The 23,111-nt window shown below is 46.3% G+C and overlaps 2 protein-coding genes across 9 annotated transcripts; one reads left to right on the forward strand and one right to left on the reverse strand.

The window, feature by feature from the left end:
- The first annotated feature begins 351 nt into the window (after positions 1 to 351).
- Positions 352 to 13,520, forward strand: tedc1 (tubulin epsilon and delta complex 1). 5 transcript variants are annotated; one of them, XM_081603146.1, is made up of 8 exons: positions 352 to 441; positions 2,116 to 2,272; positions 6,977 to 7,058; positions 7,812 to 8,146; positions 10,335 to 10,403; positions 11,130 to 11,216; positions 11,293 to 11,424; positions 12,914 to 13,520. In XM_081603146.1, the coding sequence occupies exons 2-8, from the start codon at positions 2,204 to 2,206 to the stop codon at positions 13,181 to 13,183; spliced, it is 1,044 nt and encodes a 347-aa protein (XP_081459272.1). In that variant the 5' UTR covers positions 352 to 441; positions 2,116 to 2,203; the 3' UTR covers positions 13,184 to 13,520. The 5 variants fall into 5 exon arrangements, with proteins under 5 accessions (XP_081459272.1, XP_081459275.1, XP_081459273.1 ...); XM_081603149.1 differs by having other exon boundaries at positions 355 to 441; positions 2,116 to 2,218; XM_081603147.1 differs by lacking the exon at positions 352 to 441 and having other exon boundaries at positions 1,948 to 2,218; positions 6,977 to 7,098.
- Positions 13,521 to 13,918: 398 nt separating this feature from the next.
- pth2 (parathyroid hormone 2) lies at positions 13,919 to 23,022 on the reverse strand. 4 transcript variants are annotated; one of them, XM_081603151.1, is made up of 6 exons: positions 22,934 to 23,022; positions 21,032 to 22,530; positions 16,571 to 16,868; positions 15,999 to 16,097; positions 15,737 to 15,916; positions 13,919 to 14,170 (listed from the first exon to the last, which is right to left on the reverse strand). In XM_081603151.1, the coding sequence occupies exons 4-6, from the start codon at positions 16,094 to 16,096 to the stop codon at positions 14,005 to 14,007; spliced, it is 444 nt and encodes a 147-aa protein (XP_081459277.1). In that variant the 5' UTR covers position 16,097; positions 16,571 to 16,868; positions 21,032 to 22,530; positions 22,934 to 23,022; the 3' UTR covers positions 13,919 to 14,004. The 4 variants fall into 4 exon arrangements, with proteins under 4 accessions (XP_081459277.1, XP_081459278.1, XP_081459276.1 ...); XM_081603152.1 differs by having other exon boundaries at positions 16,571 to 16,871; XM_081603150.1 differs by having other exon boundaries at positions 20,925 to 22,530.
- Positions 23,023 to 23,111: the final 89 nt, after the last annotated feature.

Raw genomic sequence — 23,111 nt, forward strand, 5'->3', positions numbered from 1 at the left:
AATCAGGTCTTCATAAACAGGGAACGTCAGAAAGCGAAGGCCGTTTCCCTCAGGAAAGCACTAAGCTCTATTCCAACATTATCAATAGCTGTCCTGGAAACTCTAAACGGCTTTTCTCTTCAATAAATCGCCTGCAAACAAATGTATGCTGAAAATATGACTCAAAAACACAATTTGTTTCAGTCATTTTCCAAAAACAAAGTAAATTCGATTAGATCAGTTTCTTGGTATCTCTGACTCCAGACCACATCACACCTGCTCTAAACGAGCTTCACTGGCTTCCTGTAACTGAATCCTTTCAGTATAAAATTGCACTTATCACCCATCGCTGTCTAGATGGAACCTCTCCGGATTATTTGAAGGGCCTCCTTTCTTCACATTCAACTTCTAGATCCTTACGATTCCCAGCCTGTAATCTTCTCCACCTTCCTCCATCATCAGGTATTTGCTGCGGCTCCTGGTCTATGATTTCTCTCCCGGACGATTTGAGAGCCCAGCAATTATTGTCTGACTTTAAAACCAGCCTGAAAACTTTTTTTAGACAAGAATCCTCCACTTTTAAGTGACTGTCTTTTTTCGATTGTTGATTTTATTTGTTTTTAGCTGCACTGTGCAGCACTTTGAGATTTTTGTTAATGAAAAGTGTGCTATAGATTAAATTATTATTATTAATGCTGATCATAAGGATAAGATAATAATTTTATTATATTATTATTATAAATATGGCATTCCAGAACCTTCCAGACCTCTCAGGTCCTCTGGTTCTGGGTTTGGTTCTGCTCACCGTCTCATGGAGAAGAACCTCGCTGCAGCAACACATTTTTAACAAATTCTGCAGCTTTCTGTGTCCTTCTAAATCTGCACCTTAGTCCCATTCATTTGGTGCCTGCTACTGCCTCTAGTGGCGAGGTGGTGGTAACACAGCTAATATAATTACATTACTAAACCACAAAGTCTTTATTATTTACTATTAATTCTGGCATTACTGGAACAGTAAAAGATAAATTCCCTCACAAAAGAACATACCTTTTATTTTCTTAAGGAAGTAGAGATAATTAAATGAGATAAACAAGAACTGAAAGTGGTTCCAGTTTCTCTCGATGGCCAACCTGTTGAAATTCCTCTGGCCGTTCCTGGACAGTCAGCTGAAAACAGACTATGTCTATAAAACTGTTCTCAGAGACTCTACCTTTTAAGAAGACCTACCCAACACGTGTAATAATGCGATTCATGAACATGATTTATCGTTTTAGAGTCAAAGGAAAATTTCCTCGTTGATAGATTAAATAGTTTCATCTTATTTTTTCCTGTATATAAGACTCTACAACAAACCAAAAAGTGAATTTTTTCTTATATCTGTTTAACAACCCTGGTTGTTATTCTGCTGTATCTAATTCTTTGTTTCTTATTGACTTTTGCTCAATTAAATTTCTTACGTATACATTGTGAATGGTATTTTTATTATAGTTGATCATGTTGTTTTTCATGTCTCCTTATTTCTTTTGTTTCTCCTATAATTGATGGAGATATATAGAAATTATTTATAATGTATAAAAGTATTGTTGGTCATTTAATTAGCTCTACATCCTTAAGAAAATGAAGAAAATATGTTTTATAATGCCAGTAATGCCAGAATTAATAGTAAATAATAAAGACTTTCTGGTTTAGTAATGTAATTATATTAGTTGTGCTACCACCACCTCGCCACTAGAGGCAGTAGCAGGCCCGAAAAGATGCGACTAAGGAGCAGATTTAGAAGGACACAGAAAGCTAAAGCATTTTGCTAAAAACTGTGAGCTGCGCTAAAGTTAATAAAAGAAAGAAGTTCAAATACATTCTGAGAGTGAAACTCCGTCCTAAAGGTGAAAATATATCACAGATTTCAAAAGAAAATAAAAGCGGAAGTGTAGGAAATAGCGCCCCCTTCACTTCCGGATAGAAATGGTCCCATTTCCAAATAAGGTCTGAGGCTGACAGAGGTTCGTCCCGCCCCTTCCTGTTTGCTGCAGCGAGGTGGACTTGGTCTCATCAGGCACCTGCAGCGAAACCCGGGAGGAGTGGAGGACTGCGCCCTCTGCTGGTTGAAATCAGATGCATTTTGCTCCTTTTCCTCAGGAGGAACCGAAGCGCTCATGGTGCGGCTTGGCTTCACGTTGCCATGGTGATTCCTAGAGGGGAAAACAACTTGTCTGCCTAGATAAAGATGCGGGACGATGCGGTGAGGATCCAGGACAGCCGGAAGATCTTGAAACACATTTCTGATCCTGACAGAGTATGTTGGCTAAAGTCCTTTAGGACTGGCTGGAATGTGTCAGTAAGTCTGACTTATTTGTGTGGAGACCCTGAACACATCACAGCATTTGACCAAGGAGGCAGCAATGCCCCCTGGGAAACATAATGTTGACGTAGGAAAACTCCAGGCAGGATCCTGACCGTCTGCACAGATGGCTGCTCAGGCGCTTGGAGACTTTTTCTCTCACCAGCTGGCTGAGATCTGCCACAGGACACAAAGCTACAACTATTGACTTACTTTATATGCGAATATCCATCAGATACAGCAGAAATATTAATCTCTCTCTCTAATATATATATATATATATATATATATCACTCCATACCACTAGGTAGCGGTATTTTACGGTTTTTGTCAACTGCCAATAGAAATCAGGAAGGAATTCTGGATGCCAAACTGTTCTGATGCTCTGCGGAGCCGGTACTGTCTGTGGTTCGGTACTGTCTGTGGTTCGGTAGCGTTTGTGGGTCCGGCCCTGTGTCTCCGTGGATTCCGAGGCCGAAATGCAGCGCAGCAAGGCGGCTGGGAGTGTGGAGGTGAGGCGGGTGATCGGAGCTCTCTGCCGGCTGCTGGCGGGGCTCGGTGTGGATCCGGTCCCCACGCCGGACGCTTTCCGACGGGCCAAGTTTGGAGGAGTACCCGAGGTGAGCTCCACACGGTTCTGTTTGTTTCCGCTCGGTTCGGTTAGTACCTGCTAATAATATAGGCTCATGTTTATTGCAGCGCCATGAAGACAGTAAAAGATAAACATTGTAAATAACTTGAAGCCAGAAACTATGGAAGCCCTAAAGGGCCAACATTTACAGGACGTAGTATGGCAAGCAATTAATGCAAAACAGGAAACAGTTTAGACATGACTATAAGTTAAAATTTCAGAAAATTAATTTAATTTAAAAATCTAACTTCCTTCATCTGCATCGTTTCTAGATCCTTGTCAGATTAAACAAGTTTCCGGCTCTAGAAAGATTCCTGAGCACAGAATCAAATTAATTACCGCGGTTTTATCAAAGAGCTTATCACGACTTTTGTCATTTGATTTGGAACTGACTCAGACTTGACTCACTAATTTAGTAACTTTAGACATGAAATAAGACCTTGGACTTGAAAAGACTTGATATACCAAACAGGAAGTGTTTCAAGGACATAGCGCCAGCGCTCACCGATGGAACCGGACCAGGTGTGTGAGCCAGCGGCCATGTTGGTGGCTGTAATGGCTTCTTGATGTCAGTGGATGTTTTTCCTCCGGCCAGCTGAATCGTCTCATGAGAAGACAATTCATATCGGCTGAAAGAGAATTTGGTACGTTTTCTGATTTGCTGCTGCGTCACATTTATGGCCATCATCCCTCCAATATGGCAGACTAGTTATGAGCTCAGGTCAAAGGTCAAGCAGCTGTCCATTTCACTGACAGGAAAGCGGGTTGTGAGAAGGAAGTCATGGGGCAAACAAAGGTCAAGAGGACGGGTTTGAACTCATCGGGGTAAAAATGATAAAAGGTTTTATTCGGTTGTATAATTGAAGTTAAATAATGTGATGTTATTGATATAATACTGTAAAAGCAGGTACTGTCGGTTATCAGCCTGATCAATGTTACATAATAATGAACCCGTAATTGTGCTTTTAGCTCATCGTGGTGGGAATAATGTTGGTGGCATAAATATTAATAATATTCAGTATTAGATCTGATTAAATGATTCCAGGAACGACGGCGGTTAGTTTACATGTTTCAATCGATGAAACACGAAGGAATAATTAATACAGATTAATTCAGCTTTCATCTGGGAAATGATTTTCACATCACTGCAGATTAAATTTACAATATTGAGATTTTGAAAAAAATAAATAAAATAATCGGCAGGTTTCCGTGAAAAAGTGTATGATCGGTGATCACCGATCACCAAAACCGATCAGCTGTGTCTCAGTTCTCAGCCTGCAGCTGGTCTCCTCTTTCCTTCACACTGCACAAGCGCAGCAGCAAACCCAAAGCATGTGGTGAGAAACGTTAACGCTCAGAGTGAATGGGAACGTTGCTTTGGAAAAATGAGCATTAAACGGAGCATCGAGGCTCAAAGCAGGAGAAAAGAGACGCTGCAGCCATCAGTCAGCAGGTGAAGCAGTACAGCTACCAACACTCACCTGGATTAGCATCGCCGTCAGAAAGCGAAACAAATAAACCGAAAAATAATTCAAGTACAAGCTGGCGAGGAAAGACGCTGGTTCTGGTTCTGGTTCTGGTTCTGCTCCAGCTGATGGACCTAATATTTCTCAGCCTCCACCCAGCAGTGACACGGTCGAACGCCTTCTCCAAGTCCACAAAACACATGTAGACTGGTTGGGCGAACTCCCATGCACCCTCCAGGACCTGCTGAGGAGTAGAGCTGGTCCAGTGTTCCACGACCAGAACCAGAACCACACTGCTCTTCCTGAATCAGAGGTTCGACTATCCGACGGACCCTCCTCTCCAGGACCCCTGAATAGACCTTACCAGGGAGGCTTAAGAGTGTGACCCCCCTGTAATTGGAGCACACCCTCCGGTCCCCCTTTTTAAACAGGGGGACCACCACCCCAGTCTGCCAGTCCAGGGGAACTGCCCCCGATGTCCATGCGATATTGCAGAGTCGCGTGAGCCAACACAACCCTGCAACATCCAGAGCCTTAAGGAACTCCGGGCGGATCTCATCCACCCCCAGGGCCCTGCCACCGAGGAGCTTTTTGACCACCTCGGCGACCTCGTCCCCAGAGATTGGAGAGCCCAGCCCAGAGTCCCCAGGCTCAGCTTCCTCAACAGAAGGCATGTTGGTGGGATTGAGGAGGTCTTTGAAGTATTCCGCCCACCGGCCCACAACGTCCCGAGTCGAGGTCAGCAGCGCACCATCCCCACTATAAACAGTGTTGGTGCTGCACTGCTTCCCCCTCCTTGAGACACTGGATGGTGGACCAGAATCGCCTCAAAGCCGTACAGAAGTCTGTCTCCATGGCCTCCAAACTCCTCCCACGCCCGAGTTTTTGCCTCAGCGACAACCCGAGCCACATGCCGCTTCGCCCTCAGGTACCCATCAACTGCTTCTTGAGTCCCATAGGCCAAAAAGGCCCGGTAGGACTCCTTCTTCAGCTTGACAGCATCCCTCCCCGAAGGTGTCCACCAACGGGTTCGAGGGTTGCTGCCACGACAGGCATAACAACCTTGCGGCCGCAGCTCCGATAAGCCGCCTCGGCAATGGAGGTACGGAACATGGTCCACTCAGACTCAATGTCCCCCACCTCCCCGGGACGTGTTCGAAGTTCTGCCAGAGATGGGTGTTGAAGCTCCGTCTCACAGGGGACTCCGCCAGACGTTCCCAGCAGACCCTCACTACACGTTTGGGCCTGCCAGGTCTGACCGGCTTCCTCCCCCACCACCGGAGCCAACTCACCACCAGGTAGTGGTCAGTGGACAGCTCCGCACCTCTCTTCACCCGAGTGTCCAAGACATACGGCCGCAAATCCGATGAGACGATGACAAAGTCAATCATCGAACTGCGGCCTAGGGCGTCCTGGTGCCAAGTGCACATATGGACGCCCTTATGCCTGAACATGGTGTTCGTGATGGACAATCCGTGACGAGCACAGAAGTCCAACAACAGAACACCACTTGGGTTCAGATCGGGGGGCCGTTCCTCCCAACCACGCCTCTCCAGGTCTCACTGTCATTGCCCACGTGAGCGTTGAAGTCCCCCAGTAGAACAAGGGAGTCCCCAGGAGGGGCACTCTCCAGTACCCCCTCTAAGGACTCCAAGAAGGGTGGGTAATCTGAACTGCTGTTCGGCCCATAAGCACAAACAACAGTCAGAACCCGTCCCCCCACCCGTAGGCGGAGGGAGGCTACCCTCTCGTTCACCGGGGTGAACCCCAATGTACAGGCGCCCAGATGGGGGCCAACAAGTATGCCCACTCCAGCCCGGCACCTCTCACCGTGGGCAACTCCTGAGTGGAAGTACGTCCAGCCCCTCTCAAGGAGACTGGTTCCAGAACCAGAGCCATGTGTCGAGGTGAGGCCGACTATTTCTAGCCGGAACCTCTCAGCCTCGCACACTAGCTCCGGCTCCTTCCCCACCAGAGAGGTGACGTTCCACGTCCCAAGAGCTTCTGCAGCCGAGGATCAGACCGCCAGAGTCCCCTCCCTCAGCTGCCGCCCATAACACAATGCACCCGACCCCTTTGGCCCCTCGGACAGGTGGTGAGCCCATTGGAAGGGGACCCACGTCTCCTCTTTGGGCTGAGCCCGGCCGGGCTCCGTGGGTAAAAGCCCGTCCACCAGGCGCTCACCATCGTGCCCCACCTCCAGGCCTGGCTCCAGAGTGGGCCCCGGTGACCCGCGTCCGGTTGTTGTGCATCATAAGGGTCTTCGGGCTGCGCTTTGTCTGGTTCCTCACCTAGGACCTGTCTGCCTTGGGTGACCCTACCAGGGGCATAAAGCCCCAGACAGCAGAGCTCCTAGGATCATTGGGACACTCAAACCGCTCCACCACGATAAGGTGGCAGCCCAAGGAGAGGAACTATAATAATAATAATAATAATAATGATAAAATAAAATAAAAATTACTATAATAATAGTAATACTGGGCTATTACGCTAACTGTTCTCTTCATATCAATGGGATTTGACTGGTTCTGATAACTGGACCTGCTGCTTGTTTTCCTGCAGGATTCGTTCTGGCTACTGCTCTCCAACATCCTTCAGAGGTCAGGGGTCATTTCCTCTGAGACCATCTGCCAGCCGACGAGAGGTCAGTCTGCTCTTCATCCTTATTGCAAGATCAGAACCAGGTCAGAACCAGGTCAGGTCTCGGATGTAACTGGAAGCCCTTTTGGTCCAGTGTTCTGACTATCAGCGCTACCTTTAAACCCGTCCTACCTTGTAGTAATGCGCATGCGCACATCGATGCTCCGTCACATACTGCTGACTTCGTTTCATGTTTTATTTCAGCGCAGATTACGGTCAACTTTCTTTATTTTATTCCTGGTTTTCATTAAGCTGCTGTTTTAGTTTCCATGACAACAGCTTGTAAATATATTTATAAACGGCTTTAGTTTGTCCTCTGCAATGTTGTTACTGTCAGCAATTATTTGGCGGATAATCAGGACAAAATATGTTTTGTGGAGTTTTTTGTCCCTATACTTTAAAATAGTTTAGTTTAATAACAGCTTCATTACTAAACCTTGCTAAATAGATGTTGGTAGCGATACTATGTGAGATGTGTAATAATATCAGTGCACATGAATCATATCCTGTCATTTCAGTGAGAAGCGCAGTTCGGTGGACACGTTGCGGCTGCATTTAATAAAGTCTGACATACGATGAATTAATGCGCAAAAAGAGAGTTTCTGTGATTTGTATTTGTCTTTAATTTAATTCCAATAAAAACCTGTTTTTATTCTTAACGCCTCTGTATTTAACATACGTAGCACGGTAGGAAAATCTGACGAGGTAGCACTTATAGTCAGAACACCGGCCCTGACCCGGTTCTGTTTCCCTCCAGGGAGCAGGGAGCTGGTGGCGGCGGGCCTTTGGCAGAGCGGTTACCATGGCGACTGGACACCGGGCGGGTCTGGTGGGTCTGGTTCTGACCCGCTGCTGGCGCTGGGCTGGCTGCTGGCCCAGGGGGTTCTGGAGAAGCTGCTGGCGGGTCAGGTTGCCGAGCTGGACCGCACACTGCTAGCCACCGGCCCGGCAACAACCAGAACCAGAACTTTAGAACCCGCTGGGCCGGACAGCGTCTCGCTGAGGACACTGCAGTGGCTGATGGGACGTCTGAGACACCAGGGACGGACGCTGCTGTCCACCGTGGGAGGAAGGACGCGAGCGCTGCATGACGTAAGGCTAAGGAGACACATGTCCCTCTCTGTGTCCTCTGGGGGCGCTGTCCCCCTGTGTGTAGTAGCTTGATGACATCATGTAAGCCCCGCCCACTAAGAGGACACAGTGAAAGTTATTGGGTGACTGCTTCAGGCGGTTCTGTGTCCATTAGTGCCTAGTAGCCACATGATGTTTTCTAACTCCAATCATTCGCCACTGGACAGGAAGTAACAATAACTTCTGTCGGATTTCGGCCAAAAGTTTAAGGCGTTGCAACCAACTTTTACAGAACTGGACTGACAGCCATTTTGAAGATTGGCCGAATGTGCCGCCTAGTGGACAGGTGTGTGAATGGCATGAGAACCGGTGGAGAGCCGGACCATTTCTGCTGCAGTGGACTTAGGTCCGTGTTTCTGGATTAAAATCCTGGTTATGGATCTGATGTTCTGAAGACCTACATGTTGGACTTTCATAAGCTGGACCAGAACCGTCAGCAGGAACAGGACCAGACGGGTCCGTGTGGCAGGAACCAGGCTCTCCTTCATGGAGAATGCTAAAGGGCTCGCACTAGCAAAGTGCATAATTCCCACTCTGGATTAGGGGTGTAGTGATACAGTAATTTCACGATGCAATACGATATATGATATTCTGGTCACGATACAATATGCATCACGATATTTGTTGAACGATTTGATATGATACAATTCGATACGATTCAGTGCATTTTGACAATTTTCTGAAAGATTTTAGAAGGACAGAGTGATTTTAGTGACATTTTGTTTCATAGACTTGAATTTAGTTACTGAAAACTGATTAAAAGCACCAACTACACAATACCTGACTCTGATTGGACAGTCTAACAGTCTGCAGCTGGACAAAATGAATCCAAGATGCAGTGAGAGAATTAGTTTCTGTCATTTAATTCATGTGGATTTGACATAAAACTCAAAAGTTTGAACATAATCCAGGAGCAGAGTGGGGAGATTATCACCTCTAGACTCTCAACATGCTAATGATTGAGTACATTTATGTTTTTTCTTTTGGGCACTGTGGCTGCATTTTGGAGTAAAAATGCAGCCACATTGCTGTCTTTTGGACTATGGGGGAAAAGGTTTTTCTACCTTGGCTCCCGGAGTTAGCCGTGGCTGTAAGCTGTTTACTACTAGCTGCTAAAGTCGTGGCTCCGCATCACCCCGTAGTGATCGACTCCCTGCAGCTGCAGCGCCGCTATTCCCCTGCTTGGATCTGAGTAGCTGCCTCTCAGTCAGACTGCCAGGATCTCATCGTTCTCTCAGTCTCTGATACTCTCTGTCTGTTGCTAATGAGAATGATCGATCAGCCATTGTTACCATGGAGATCCTCCCTGCGGTTTCCGGCTGCGGGTTTTTCCTGCTGAAAACACAGCGCCGCTGCTGCTGGATGTTATCAACCCTGTTCATTCTTCAGGTCCTTTATATACAGAGCAGAAACCACTAAGATAAAAGCTAATTATGAAGTGAATGATACCAGATCTCACTGCTTTTCCCGCTTCTCCGTTCCGCTTCTCTTTCACGGTTATTTGCGCAACTTTACTTCGTTTCTCAGCAACAAAATGCAGCCCGTCTTATTTATTGAAGCTTTTACATTTCCAAAAACACAGGAATCTAATGTTTCGTTTCGTTTTGTACGTTTGGAAGCTCATTCCCTCTCACATAATCGGAAAAGCCGGGAATGGCGGCGCTTTGGACATTTCTCTGATATTCGGAAAAATATGGTTTACTAATTTTAGCATAACTCCGGTTATTCTTGGCCTATTAACACAATTTAAAAACTGGTGTGTAGTTTATAATGTGCACTTTAAGCTCAAGTTGAAAGTGAGACTCAGGGAGGCGGAGTCTCGCTGCTCCGCCGTAACAAACTAAATGTTAAAAGAGCTATAAGGCGATGGACCCCTATGGTTTAACGGATCAATACTCGCGGATGAAAAATCGATACTTTCCGAGCGCGGAAAATATCGATATATATTGCGAATCGATTTATTTATACATCCCTACTCTGGATAGCAGCCACAGCGGCCATGCACCGGCGCCCCCTGTTGGGCCGTCTGACCAACACCAGAGCAGGGAGCTGCTGCCGCCATGATGGAGAGGCAGCTGAATATTAGTCAGAAAATCAATACTTGGTTTTGAACAACAGGTGAACTATAACTTCACTATTTCTTCCTCAGGTACTTTCCACCAGCCAGGTTTGCTCTCCGGCTCCCCCTGCTGGCCAAAGCTTTGCGGCACTGACAGAGGTTTGTGTAAAGCATCTAAAGCTCAAGTTCAGCCCTCAAGAGCCACCGTCCCACAACCTTTAGATGCATCCTCACTCCAGCAGACCGGGGTCAGCTCTGAACAGGCCTGGTAGTAAGTCATTCATTGGAATCAGGTTGCTGGAGCAGGGAAGCGTCTGAAAGTTGCAGGATGGGAATTCTCCAGGACTGGACTTGAGCTCCGCCTGGTGATAAACTAAATGAAGGAAATAATGTTCCTGTGTCAAAGCTGTGTGTTCGGACCCACTTCTGGTTCTGGTGCTTGGGAACCATAGAAGTCCCTCTGGTTCTGTCCCAGAGTCTCCTCCGTGGTTTGGGTCATAATCCAGGAGTAGAGACTGAAACTGGACAGGTACCAGTTCTGTGGGGGTGAGAATCCTAACCCCGCCACGATGGCAGGGTTAGGATTCCTTTCCTAGGAGGCGCCTGGTTTCCTCCTGGTGGTCGGAACGCCGCCGCCCAGCGGTTCTGGCTGGAACAGTTGGAACCGGTTTGGAGCCAGAACGCTGCTGCTGCTGGCTTCCTGGTCGCCTCATCAGAACCGTTGGTACCTGATCAGCTCCAGCCCACATCAGATGGTGTCTGTGGTGATTGTTGCGCCTTCTGTCTTGTCGGCCTCGGGTTCCTCCTGAGTCTGAGCCAGTTCTGGTTCTGGGTGAGAAGCAGACAGGAAGTTGGACTCCAGTCTCCTCCTTCTTCCTGTTGCAGGACAGCGTGTGCGTCCAGCAGCTCTGTGACGTCCTGGAGGCATACCTGAGTTGGAGACGGGTCGAGGACGTCTTCTGGACCTGGATGGTGGGTTGGTTCCACTCGGTACTGGTACCAGAACCTGGGTTCTGCTGCTCAACTCATCAGACCTGTGTCTCTGTAGGACAGCGTGGCAGACCGCCATCACGCCGGTCCCCACGCCACCATGTCCTCCTGGGGACTGGGGATGTGTCACCATGGCAACCAGGGGCTGGCCCAGCTGGAGCAGTTGCTGATGAGGTTGCCCATCGCGCAGGTACACAGCGTTAGTGTCAACACCCAGTTTTCATCCCCTGCAGGTAATCACCTCGTTATAAACCAACACAACCAGAACCTCCCAGAAAAGACTGGGAAGCTCTAGAACAGGGGTGTCAAACTCCAGTCCTGGAGGGCCGGTGTCCTGCACCTTTTAGAAGTGCCTCTGCTGCACCACACCTGAATAGAATAATTAGGTCATTAGCAAGGCTCTGGAGACCTGAGGAGGTCATTAAGCCATTTGATTCAGGTGTTTTGTACCTGTGGCACATCTAAAAACTGCAGGACCTTCAGGACTGGAGTTTGACACCCCTGTTCTAGAACCTCCCAGAAGCAGGAAGCAGCTGACCCTCAGAAGATCCAAGTCCGCAGCTCAACACTGATAGGACATGGACAGACATGGACAATATGTCCCAGTCTGTCCTACCACTCTTTACTGCCTGTTTCTTTAAATGCTGCCATTAAACGGCTGAACTGTGCAGCCTGGGTCAAGGGTCAAGGTTGAGCTCACCTTAAACCTGCAGAAGGGGTTTACTGTGTGTTAATAGTAATAACAGGTGACAGAATCAGTTTGAAATCTCATATTAAACATTTACAGAATAAACTAAGTAGAAGCATATCAGACCTGGCTAAAGCCAGACATTCTGAATAATAAATCACTTCATATTCTGTTTAACGCTCGTGATTTTGCCATATTTCACATTGTTCAGAGGTTTGGGAAATTAATAACAAAAGTTCTTTACATCCACTGAATTTCCTACAGAAACATTAGAACCAATAATGTTGGTTATTATGAGAATACAAACGTGTTATTCTTAAAATCTATAATTGTTAAGGCATCTAATACACAGCAGGTTTATGAAAGAGGAGGAGGATAAAACTGAAATTCAAACTTAAGGGTTTGTAGTTTATGAACAAGAAGAGCTTTTGTATTTCAATTCATGGGGTAAAGTTATGGACCAAGTTAAATGAGGAGTCGAGTCAAAATTTAAAAGGAAATATAGGGTCATTTTCACAACATATAGAAATATGGGTGAGAGATGGCACCCTGTCTGCTTGGACACATGTAAACCCAGATAAAATGGAAAATGAATGAACTGTTTATTTTTACTTTTCATTGGATTTATTCATGAGGGTCCATCTGAAAACATTGTGAAAGTTTCTTCCTTTTCGATGTTAAGATTTCAGTGGTACAAAAATTGTCTTCAGCTTTTCTTGTTCTAGATTCTATAAATCAATCATGTTTGAAATGAATGAATGAAATCAGAAGGATTTGATTTATCTTTATTTTCTCCTAATAATCAAAATGTGAAAAAGCAGCCAGAGCCCCCTGGTGGCTGCAGGCGGAACTGACTGGTGCTTAACGTGTCGTTCATGCTGCTGAGGTTAAAGGTCATCCTCAGTCATGTTAGAGAGACTGTTATCAGGGTGTGAATACTTTATTCCTTTATTAACTGAAATCATGGAGAACAACTTTTCCTCCTCTCCAGGAAACCGAGAGTCTCCGGGGTCAGAGGTCAGAGGACTGTACGGCCTGCAGGTCTCCTGTCCTCTCTGCTCCCTCCTTCCATCAGGTGTGGCGTCCCCGGCTGCGGGTTGGGGCCCGAGGGCCGCCTGATGGGCTCGCTGCAGCCACCCCGGCGTTAGAGCGCCTCCTGCAGGCGGAGCGGCTGCTGCTGCGGCACAGAGCAGCGCGGCGTCTGGCCAACAGGAAGCGACTGCTGATGCTGCTGCGGCGGCGGATCTTCGTCCCGCTGTAGGGGAGGAGCTATTGGTGATGATGGAGAGCGGAGCGGCGTTCGGATCAGAACCGGTTCCTCTGCTGGTCGGAAACCTCAATGTATCAATACGGCAACTGGTCTTCTGTTGCCGTGGCGATCACCATGAGAACTGAACTGCATCCATTTTGAAGTGATTCTAATGTCAAACCCAGAAAACAGGATTTGACTCCAGAAACACTCGGTTCTGGATTCCAGGATGACTGTGGAAAGCTGAGTGGAAGGAAAAAGTTTGGTAGATGGAGGTTCTGTTCTGTAGGATTGTTGTGGGTCAGAGGTTCTGAATGTTGTGAACAGAAATAAATATTGAAATATTTCATCTGGGGAGGAATGAATGTTAGAATATCTGAATGTTTTACTTTCATGCGTGAAAAATGGAGGCTTTATTTCCTGATGACGTCAGAACCAGAACCTGTGGAACGTCCTGATGTGGACCGAATGTCTGCGTTCCAAACCTACCTGCATTCAACTCGACCACCAGGGGTCAGACTAGAGCTACGGAATTCACACAGCAGAAACATGGAGAAGAGAAGAACATGATGCCAGAAATCTTTCTTCACCCAGGAGGCTGTGGCCAGAACTTCAGACGGTCCGGCTCTGGATCCACAGAGAACCGTGGTTCTGGTGCTGTAGCTTTGGATCCGTCCAGGTAAGAAGAACTACGGCTGTAGAGCAGAAATAAAGAGTTGGGCTGGTTATCACGAGCCTCAGACCAGCTTTCATCAGAACATTTCTGTCTTTATTGATGTCATTTCCTCCTCCACACCAACCAGCACCGTCTACAACAAACGGCCTCGGTGACATCAGGAGTTCACCACCAGCAGCTTCTGCATGTAGGAGTTGAGCCACTTCTGTCTCTCCATGGAGGTCAGCAGTTTGCTCTTCTCCCTGAAGGCGGCGTCGTCCGCCACCACCATGTTCCTCTTCACCATCCGGGCCCCTTCTGACGCCCACTGCGCCGGCCAGACGCTGGAGACGACATGGACAGTTAGGGACGTTCTGGACGTTTTGTCCTGTCCAGCAGTGTGGGCCTAAACAGATTTACTTTCATAAGTGGAGCATTACAGCTACGATGCTCCACCTGATGTCACATGTAGAGGGACTATTTCTTTGTAAATATGGCGCATGAGATCGCAACCAGACTACAGAAAAAAGCCAGTTGCCATGGTTACCTGCCTGTCTTGCTGTTTTAACATGGGCTATCTGTGATAAAATAAGCTAGGCTACCAAACTGACGTCAGTGCAGGTTAGAAGACATAATGCCCCAAAGGGCCGGATATTACGCACTATTTGAAAGTAAGTCTGTCCCGGTGAGATCCGCTGCCTGAGTCCCTCTGAAAATGAGACGTGGCTTTTCCGTGGTGAGGAGGGAGCGGCTGGAAACTGAAACTAACTGCGTTTCCCGTTCACGTTTTCCAAGGTGGTTAAACGACGTTCAGATGAAAAGTGCAGCTGAAGCACTGAAGATAAAACCTCACCATCAGGCAGGCTGCCCGCCAGCCGGAGGTGATTTAAGCAGAATATTTTCTGTCTTTCTGCAGTAACCCACCAGACCGAACCAGACCAGCCACTCAGGTTCTGCTGGGTTCTGCTAAAGGCTGCGGGTCAGTTGGTCCCAGTTTCAAACCAGACTTCAGACTTTCACCTGGTTCTCACAACTTCTAACAGATGAACAGGAAACGATGATTTCTAAAAACAAATCAGTCATTTCAATTCTCGCTCTGGTTCTGGACCAGAGGGTTAAGCATGGGCCTATTCTCCGTCTGCTGGGTCGGTCCAGCAGACGGTTCTGTTTGGACCCAACCCAGATTGGTAGAAACTGGTAAGCGCTTCCTGAACACCAGGGGGCAGCACAGAAACAACCCGGATCTGCAAGAACCCTGCCAGCATGCCTAGGTGGGCCCCATATGGGGAAATGAGGGCATACATATGGGCCCCATATGGGTTTGTCCGCGGGTTCCACGTGGCCCCACATGGGTTTGCCCATGTAGAGCCACAGCCTACGTGGGCCCTGCATGGGCCCTAAATGGGCAAACCCATGTGGGGCCACCATGGAACCCGCGGACAAACCCATATGGGACCCATATGTCTGACCTCCTTTCCCCCATATGGGGCCCACTTAGGCATGCTGGCAGGGAAGCTGAAAAAAAATCCAATAAAACTGAATTTTTAATTCTTTAAATGCAACATTTTGAAACTCGACAAACGGAGATGTAGGTGAAAAATAATGTTGGACCAACAGAAACCGGCTCGGTTTTACTCATTCATCTGCATCTGGGTTCAGTCGTCCTGTCAACATTCAGAGCCTCTTCTGAGGAGGATTAATGGTCTGATTCTCATGCTGGCGCCCCCTGCTGCTCCATCTACGGTATTTATTGAAGCCAACTAGAAAAAGTCGTCGGGTCGATTTTCCTCATTTCATCTTCTGGAAGTTTGACGGCAGGGAAGCGACCAGAAGCAGCTGATCGGGTCGGTATGTAGAAAAGCTTCATGTAGAAGTTTTTAGCAGTTTGGGTTAGAATCTGGCTTCGCTACCTGGCCTCCGGACGCTCCGGTGCGAACAGCCAGGCGTCCCCCACCAGACCGGCCTTGCTGTCCGCCGCCGCCCTGAGGCCCGGCGCAGACAGCATCTGGATGTTCCAGTCGTGGAGGGAGATGGACGGGAACAGGACATCCCAGTCGTCCCGCTTCGCTTCCTGTGAATCTTCAGGATTTCTGGAATCACAGAGATGAAACCCTAGAGCGACGAAACGGGATAAATGAGTTTTTAAAAAATTCCATATGAGGTGGAGCTCACCTGAGAGGAAGACGAGGCTGAGGGAAAGCTGAGGAAGAAAGGACCAGAAGCCAGATGAGCAGGAAGGACAGACGAGAGACGGGAAAAAGCTCGGACATCCTGGAACACAAGAAAACCTCCTGAGACATCTGAGCTAATCTGGCCAGAGCATATCATTAGATTCTTTCCAGTATTCCCAGTGGATCCAGTTGGTCCAGTTCTTTATCCCTAAGACAATTTCTGGTTGTGACCCGGTTCTGTGACCCGGGTCGGTGGATATGATTTCCAGGTACATCAAACGTTTTTCTTTTATTTAATCTTGATGATCTGAGGAACAGCGCCCCCTTCACTCGCACCGCGTCCGTTTCCAAGGTGATTTAGTTTTAAAATTTAAGAAAAAATAAATAAAATTAAACTAAAATTTGATTTTTGTTGCAGATTTCTGATCAGAAAATCCAATCACCAGAACCTTAAGGGACCAGAACCCAGGTTAGAAATCCAGAACCAGAACTTGGTGCTTTCAGAAAATCAATCTAACCAAATTAAAATCAGAACTGGGAGGTTCTGGTTCTGATCCAGAGGACACTGCTTACCTGCTGCTCAGAATCAAAACCGCAGAGTTTCCACTGATAGACCAGCAGCAGAACAACCTGGACCGGACCGGACCGCAGATCCTGCAGTGTCCCGCTTATATGGCTGCTGATCCTGGGGGGGTCACCAGTCTACCATTGGCAGGGGGGGGGGGGGGGGGGGGGGGTAGCTCCCTCCACAGAGCGACAGCCTGACGACCACTGGAGCTCGTTAGAGTCGACTTCAATCAGAGTGGAGTTGCTGCTGGAGGAGGGGGCCGGGTCTTGTTACCCCTACTTGCCTCCAGCCCCGTTTCCCGCCCTGCTGGGTAATGAACATCATTATTCAGCTGCAGTGCAAACATGTTTCATCTGTCTGCAAATACACAGGAACAAAACTCTAGTCTGGATGGACGGACGTCTTCAAACTGGAAACCAGTAAGGGTTGGGGAAATCTGGAGTCTGGCTTCAGATAAGCATCCGACATGGAGAGTCTGCAACGAGTTACGCTCACTTGGTACGACCAGAACCAAACAGAACCCAGCATTCTCTCTGGATCGGGTTGGTTGTTTTTAAGGCTAAACTCTCCTCGGGTTTTTGGACGTGTTGAAAATGTTTTTGTTGCCTTCATGCTAACGCCACAGCAATGAGCCAACATTCCTCACCTCAGCATGCTCAACGCTGAAAACTAAAAGTCAGACTGACAGCATGACCTTTTCTCCACCACCATGACCTCCGTCCTCAACAGTTGGTCAAACATAGAAGAAAATAAAAACAACATAATGGTGAAAGTAACATCCCAGGCAGCGGCCCAGCAGAACTCTGGGAAATTCACCATCCCAGTACAACGGAACCATTGAGGACAGGATGACCCGCTGAATCCTGTTCAGTTCTTCACGTTTTCACCTTAAGTCAATAAAAAAAAAACAATTATATCTAAATATATATCAGTGAATGTTTCTGCTTGTAGGTCGCTTTGGGTCGGGTTGTGTGCTGAATATTTAGAGCAGCCTGAACATCGTGTTGTGTCCGGCAGCCATGCCAGTAATTGGAAACAACTAAAGGATGGAATCGGGCCCTGAGCCATCAAACCTCCAGACATAAAACTTGGAAGTGTCTAAGAACTTTGTTCTTAATGACCTGCAAACAGGAAGCAGGAGCTTTAACAAAGACACGACGGGTTTATTTTTCACAGGATAACAAGCTTCAGGCCTGACTCACTCCACATTACGCATGCTGCCTTCATTTCCATTGCTGGAGCTCTGCTCCTTATTTCACTGAAGATGAAACGTCTAACAGGTCGACTCGTTTCCTCTGGAGGCCGACACCAGAACCGCGCCAAACAGGCGGATGGATTCTGGCCCCTAGAAAAGACGAGTTGCCTTTTCATGAAAGCTCAACCAGCTGTCGGATTTTTGACTCTGCAGGCAGTGTGAATAATTATCTGACGCAGGGAGGAATTATTTGCATTTTGTACGATTCTTCCCTAGTTTACTCCAGACTGTCAGATGACTCCGTCTTTGTCCAGAGAGGAGGCTGTCCACAGGAGAGACGGCGACTCTGTGATGCTTTGTTAAAACAAAATGAAGGATACACCTGCACCTGTGTGCAGGGGTGAAAGTAGTTTTAAATTCTTAAAGGTACTATGACAAAAAAAATTATATATGTATATTAAATCTGGTGTCTCTTGAACTGCTACAAAATAAAGCTGTATTTCCTCCTTCAGCCCACTGGCTGCCATGTTGACACCTTGAGATGCCATGAGACCTAAATCCTGAACATCATGGCATGGAGAGCATCCCAGTTTTCCATGTCTGGCATATAACCATTCATTTTATCTGTTAAACTGGTTCTACTGGTCCTGTGTCCAGACAGAGGGATAATCAGTAGCCCAGCATCATGACCTGTTGGTTCTGAAGATCCTGCAGCTTCTCTTCCTAACCCGGCGCCTCCTCACCCTGACTCTCACACTGACAGGAGGAACCACAGAGCTGTTAGGTTAAAGCTCATCTTCTGAAGTTGGGATGTTTTTCCTCCAACAGGTTCCAGAGGAATCACCTCAAACCAGATGCTGGATTTTATCTCACTGTCATTTGTGAATGTTTCTCATTTTCAACAGTGGAGCTATAAAGGTTGAAAAACGTTATTATTTTGGAGAAAATCTCAACAACATCAATATTTCCACTAAATAAGAGGCAAAAAACTAAATTGTTTGAAAGATGAAAAGCCTCTCAGACTCTGAGCTCAAAGCACCAAACTATTTTTTATATTAGACAATTAATTTCACACAATTATCGCGGTACCTGAACAGGTGATCAACTCTAAACCAGACGCACCTTTAAACTCTCCGTCTCTCTGACATTTAAGCACACCAGTTGCCATGGCAACCTCCTGCGCTCCACAGGCCGACCAGAGATTACGTTAAAAACATTCAGTCCGTTACGATATCAGGTTTTCAGGCTTGATATTTATTTTGCGATTATTAATAATCTCCATGAACACGGCGGTTGATTACAGATCAACACACAGTTAATTTTAAACTCCTGCTAATGCAACAATCACTGAGATTATTATTGTTGTTGGCTCATTCATTTGAACACGTTTTGTTGCTTTTTTTAAATTGTTGTTCTTTAATAAAGTTACGAACATTTTAAGCCAATCAGAGGACGACGTGCTGCTCTCAGCATCCTGGTTGCGTTCAGTTTGTCACCTAAAGCCGAGATCCACTCAAAACCTTCGCGATCGTCGTGTTGCAGCCCTGAGTTCAGAAACAATATGAAATGGGGAAAAAAAAGTTATTTATTAATGATTAAGTCTGTTTTAGATTGTTCTTGAAAAACTAATCAGTCACGGCCAGGGGCGGATTTAGAAAAATATTTAATATTTATGGGGTGGCAAGAGGGAGGCAGGGACTTTTTCAGGGGTGGCAGTATATATATATATATATATATATATATATATTGTTTAACTTGCATTGTTTCAAAATGAGCTTCATGTAGCCCCGAGGCTTAAATACAATTTCTTAATGTAGTTAATTATTTTCACATCTTTCATTCTCCTGCTAATTGACATTCATTGTGTCCAGAAAACCATTTTATCCCAATACAGGACAAGGAGAATCTGTCACAAATATATTAGTAGCGCCATCATTTGTTATTAGATATATCTATTAAATACGACTTAAAATAAAGATTAGAAAACTGATGTTTGATAAATTCTCCATGATATAAATCTGAACAGTTTAGTTTCTGTTAGTTCTGTCAAGATACAAGAAAGGGCGAATATCTACTTATATTGGTCAATCTTTTTATTTTAAATATGCTGTAGGAGCCGTAGTTTGACAACTGTTATAAATATCACCATGTTTTTAGAACACAGGGGATTAGCTCAGTTTTTGTCTCTTGTTTTATTAATTGCAGCAGCTGCAGTGGCGCCACAATAAAGGTAATAAAGCTGATAAACAGGTGAAGAACCAAACAGAACCACTTCTGACTGTTCGCAAAGCCAAACATCCAGTAAAAGTTCCACCAAGTCACTACTGAGGCACTGGGGTCAAGATTCTAGACACGGCAAAACAAGGTTCAATGTCCAAACTTATTGATTGTTCTTGGTGATTTATTTTCCTCTTTCACCAAACAATTACAGACATCAAACTTTCATTTGTTCTCATGCTACCACTCTGAAAAACCATCGGCCCCAAACCCAAATGCCTGCTGGTCCTTCTCCAGGCCCCTGGACTGATCTATGTGGACTGACCCACATTACTGCCTGTCTGAATTTAGAAAATAAATAATAAAACAATAAAATCAACAATTATCAACCTACAAATAAACTCTGTAAATAATACAAAAAATAGAAATTTAAGAATAAAGTAACAAAATTCAAATGGATAAAGAAATAAAGAAAAAATATTTATAAGCTCCAACAACGTTTATTCTGCCTTTTCTCCTCTGTGTCGCTTTACGGACCCGTTGCCATGGCAACCAACAGACAACAGCTCCACGGGCACACAGAGCAGAGATTACCGATCAGAGGAATCAGCACCAAAAACAAACATTTCTACACAAAAAGCAGCAGAAACACTAAAACAGAACATCCAGTCTGTTACATTATGCTGTCAGGCTTAATGTCTATATTTGGATTATTAATAAGTTTTCATCTGAGCACAGCGGCGGTTGATCAGCTGATTTAAACAGCTGCTCTACTGATGACGTGGTGGCGGGTTGACCCGTTTTAGTGCCAACGGAACCAAAACACACCGAACTGCGCAGCACATGTTAAGGCTATCAAAGTCAGTAGCAGGCTAACAGTTAGCCTAGCATAACTGACCCACTGCTCACTTGTTCAATGTTTTCTTTAAATTAAAAGTTTTCCTCACCTGTGAAATCTGAAGCCCTTGTTACCATTATCTATGGCTGAAGTATTTTCCTGACCACAGATATTCCTGACTCAATGGACAGAAATGGCGCATCATGTGTGACTTACGATAAATCACGTAATGTCCAGTAATACATCTATCAATGCTGCTGCCTCGCGCTCTGTCCTCTCGCGCTTCCCGCTACTCAGCAGTAGGTGTCAGGTGACATTGTGTTGCATTCAATGTTGTCGGGGGAAAAAGAGTTTCATGCGCTTAATGTCCGATTTGCCATAAGTATTTATTGAATTCATAGTCGCTAGCTGGGGGGGCAACAGGGGTGGCGAGGCTCTGGTTCGGGGTGGAAACTGCCTCCCCGCTAGATCCGCCCCTGGTCACGGCTAATTAGTGGGCGAACTCGCGGCTGCACAGTGAACCAATTCATTTTTTCTACAGCAGACAGCCGCTCTCCTCTCTTGCAGGTACTGATACCCCCACTAAATCTTTTAGGGGTAGCAGTACCCTGCCGTACCCCCTTATTTTCACCCCTGCCTGCGTGGCGCTGTATCAAATCCAAAGGACTCCAAAACTTCACTCTACATTCAATTCTTCCCCGTCTGATGGAGGTAGCCTAACAGAAGGCTAAGGCTAGTTAGCATGGCCACGGTGTGTTAGTTCTCTGCCGTTAGCACAGTGAGCAGCAGGTACACAAGGCTGTTTGTTGGATATACAGACGGTCTCTGACCCAGACTGGTTCTGGTGGATCTCTGCCTGACTTCTACACCATTTGATATTTTTGTGTTTTTATGATGTAACGCAGTTTGAAGCGCCGTTGTTCTATCAGATGTCAGCATAGCATACATGCAGTGAGCATGCATGCCCGCGCATGCGCATCAACAAGTCCGACCGTCAGCGGAGTTGTCAGTTCAGCGGAACAAGTTATGAGGAAAATAAGTCATTCAATTGTTTATAAGATGATAACTAGATAGATATACCTGCGTTGTCATGGTTTCAGGGTGTATTTAAAGCAGGTCTGGCTGCAGTAACTACAACGCGGCCCTGAAACTCATTAACCGCAGGATGACATAAAACTGTTAATAACTTTAAATGATGATCTACGTCATGATTCTGTGTTGATGATGAAATAAAATCACACATAATGACAGAGTCTGAGCTACAGTATGACTATCTGACAGAACACCGTGTTGCTGAAATAAACCTGATCAATCGATCAGCGCCGATGATCAGATGATATTAGAACCCAGGTTTGGACCCGACTGGACCCATTCGGTTCTGACTGCCCGGCATTTTGGTTCTGATGGGTCTCCACCAGAACAACCTCCAGAAACGGCCCATGAACCGGTGTCAATACCCGACCAGAACTTTGGTCCAGTCGTCAGATCTCCAGTTCTGACCCGTTTGCTGCTCAGACTGAGACACGTGTTCTGAATTAGAACCCAACGTGAGTCGGAACCAGAAACAGACCCGACATCTGGAAATCCTTTCACCTTTGACCCCACCGCTCCACAGGAAGTGGAGGGCCCCGGGCCCCCAGGACGACTCGGGGTCTGGATCAGAACTTTTCCCGCTCGTGGTTTTGGACCCGGTTCTGACCTGTAATGCAGCAGAACTAACAAAAACAAAAGAAATGTATGGAATCAGAAAACAGAACCTGAACAGTTTTAATTTCTAAACATTTATTTACAGAAAAGTGCAGATTTATTTAAACTGAAATTATTTCTAAATATTTGGAAAACAAAATAAAGGAAAACAACAACAACAACAACAAACAACAACAAACAACAACAACAACAACAACAACAACCTGAATATGAAGGAAAACAGGGAGAAGAACATTTAAAAGGTTTTCAGATCATTAAAATAAAAAGTTCTGCTGAGCTGATCTCACTGGTTCTGATCATCATCATCATCATCATCATCATCATCATCATCATCATCATCATCATCATCATCACCAGAAGATGAAGACCACCCTGTCTTTTCAGCTATGACGTCAAAACAAACAAACCCACGTGATCTCGGTTCGGGGTCCAGTGGGTTGGGTCCTGCGGGCGGATCTGGTTCTAAACTCACTGAGCTGAAAGCCGCGGATGGACTCGGTTCAAACACCCGAACCGTTTCTGCTGCTGGTCCAGAGGGACTTTCGGTACCGCAGGATAACGGGCATCACGTGTGGAGCCTTTTCCACGA

This window comes from Poecilia reticulata, chromosome 22 (assembly GCF_904066995.2).
Source record: "Poecilia reticulata chromosome 22, P_reticulata-male-v2, whole genome shotgun sequence".
Taxonomy (NCBI): Eukaryota; Metazoa; Chordata; class Actinopteri; order Cyprinodontiformes; family Poeciliidae; genus Poecilia; species Poecilia reticulata.

What these genes read in the sequence shown, in the direction of transcription:
- tedc1 (XM_081603145.1), top strand. Translation starts at nt 2,797, where the DNA reads ATGCAGCGCAGCAAGGCGGCTGGGAGTGTGGAGGTGAGGCGGGTGATC. An exon ending in AGTTTGGAGGAGTACCCGAG is followed by an intron (nt 2,938 to 6,976) that starts GTGAGCTCCACA and finishes GTTTTCCTGCAG; the next exon opens with GATTCGTTCTGGCTACTGCT. An exon ending in GCTTTGCGGCACTGACAGAG is followed by an intron (nt 10,404 to 11,129) that starts GTTTGTGTAAAG and finishes TTCCTGTTGCAG; the next exon opens with GACAGCGTGTGCGTCCAGCA.
- pth2 (XM_008402951.2), bottom strand. Translation starts at nt 16,126, where the DNA reads ATGTCTCAGGAGGTTTTCTTGTGTTCCAGGATGTCCGAGCTTTTTCCC. An exon ending in CAGCCTCGTCTTCCTCTCAG is followed by an intron (nt 15,917 to 15,998) that starts GTGAGCTCCACC and finishes CTGTGATTCCAG; the next exon opens with AAATCCTGAAGATTCACAGG. An exon ending in CCGGAGCGTCCGGAGGCCAG is followed by an intron (nt 14,171 to 15,736) that starts GTAGCGAAGCCA and finishes TGTCGTCTCCAG; the next exon opens with CGTCTGGCCGGCGCAGTGGG.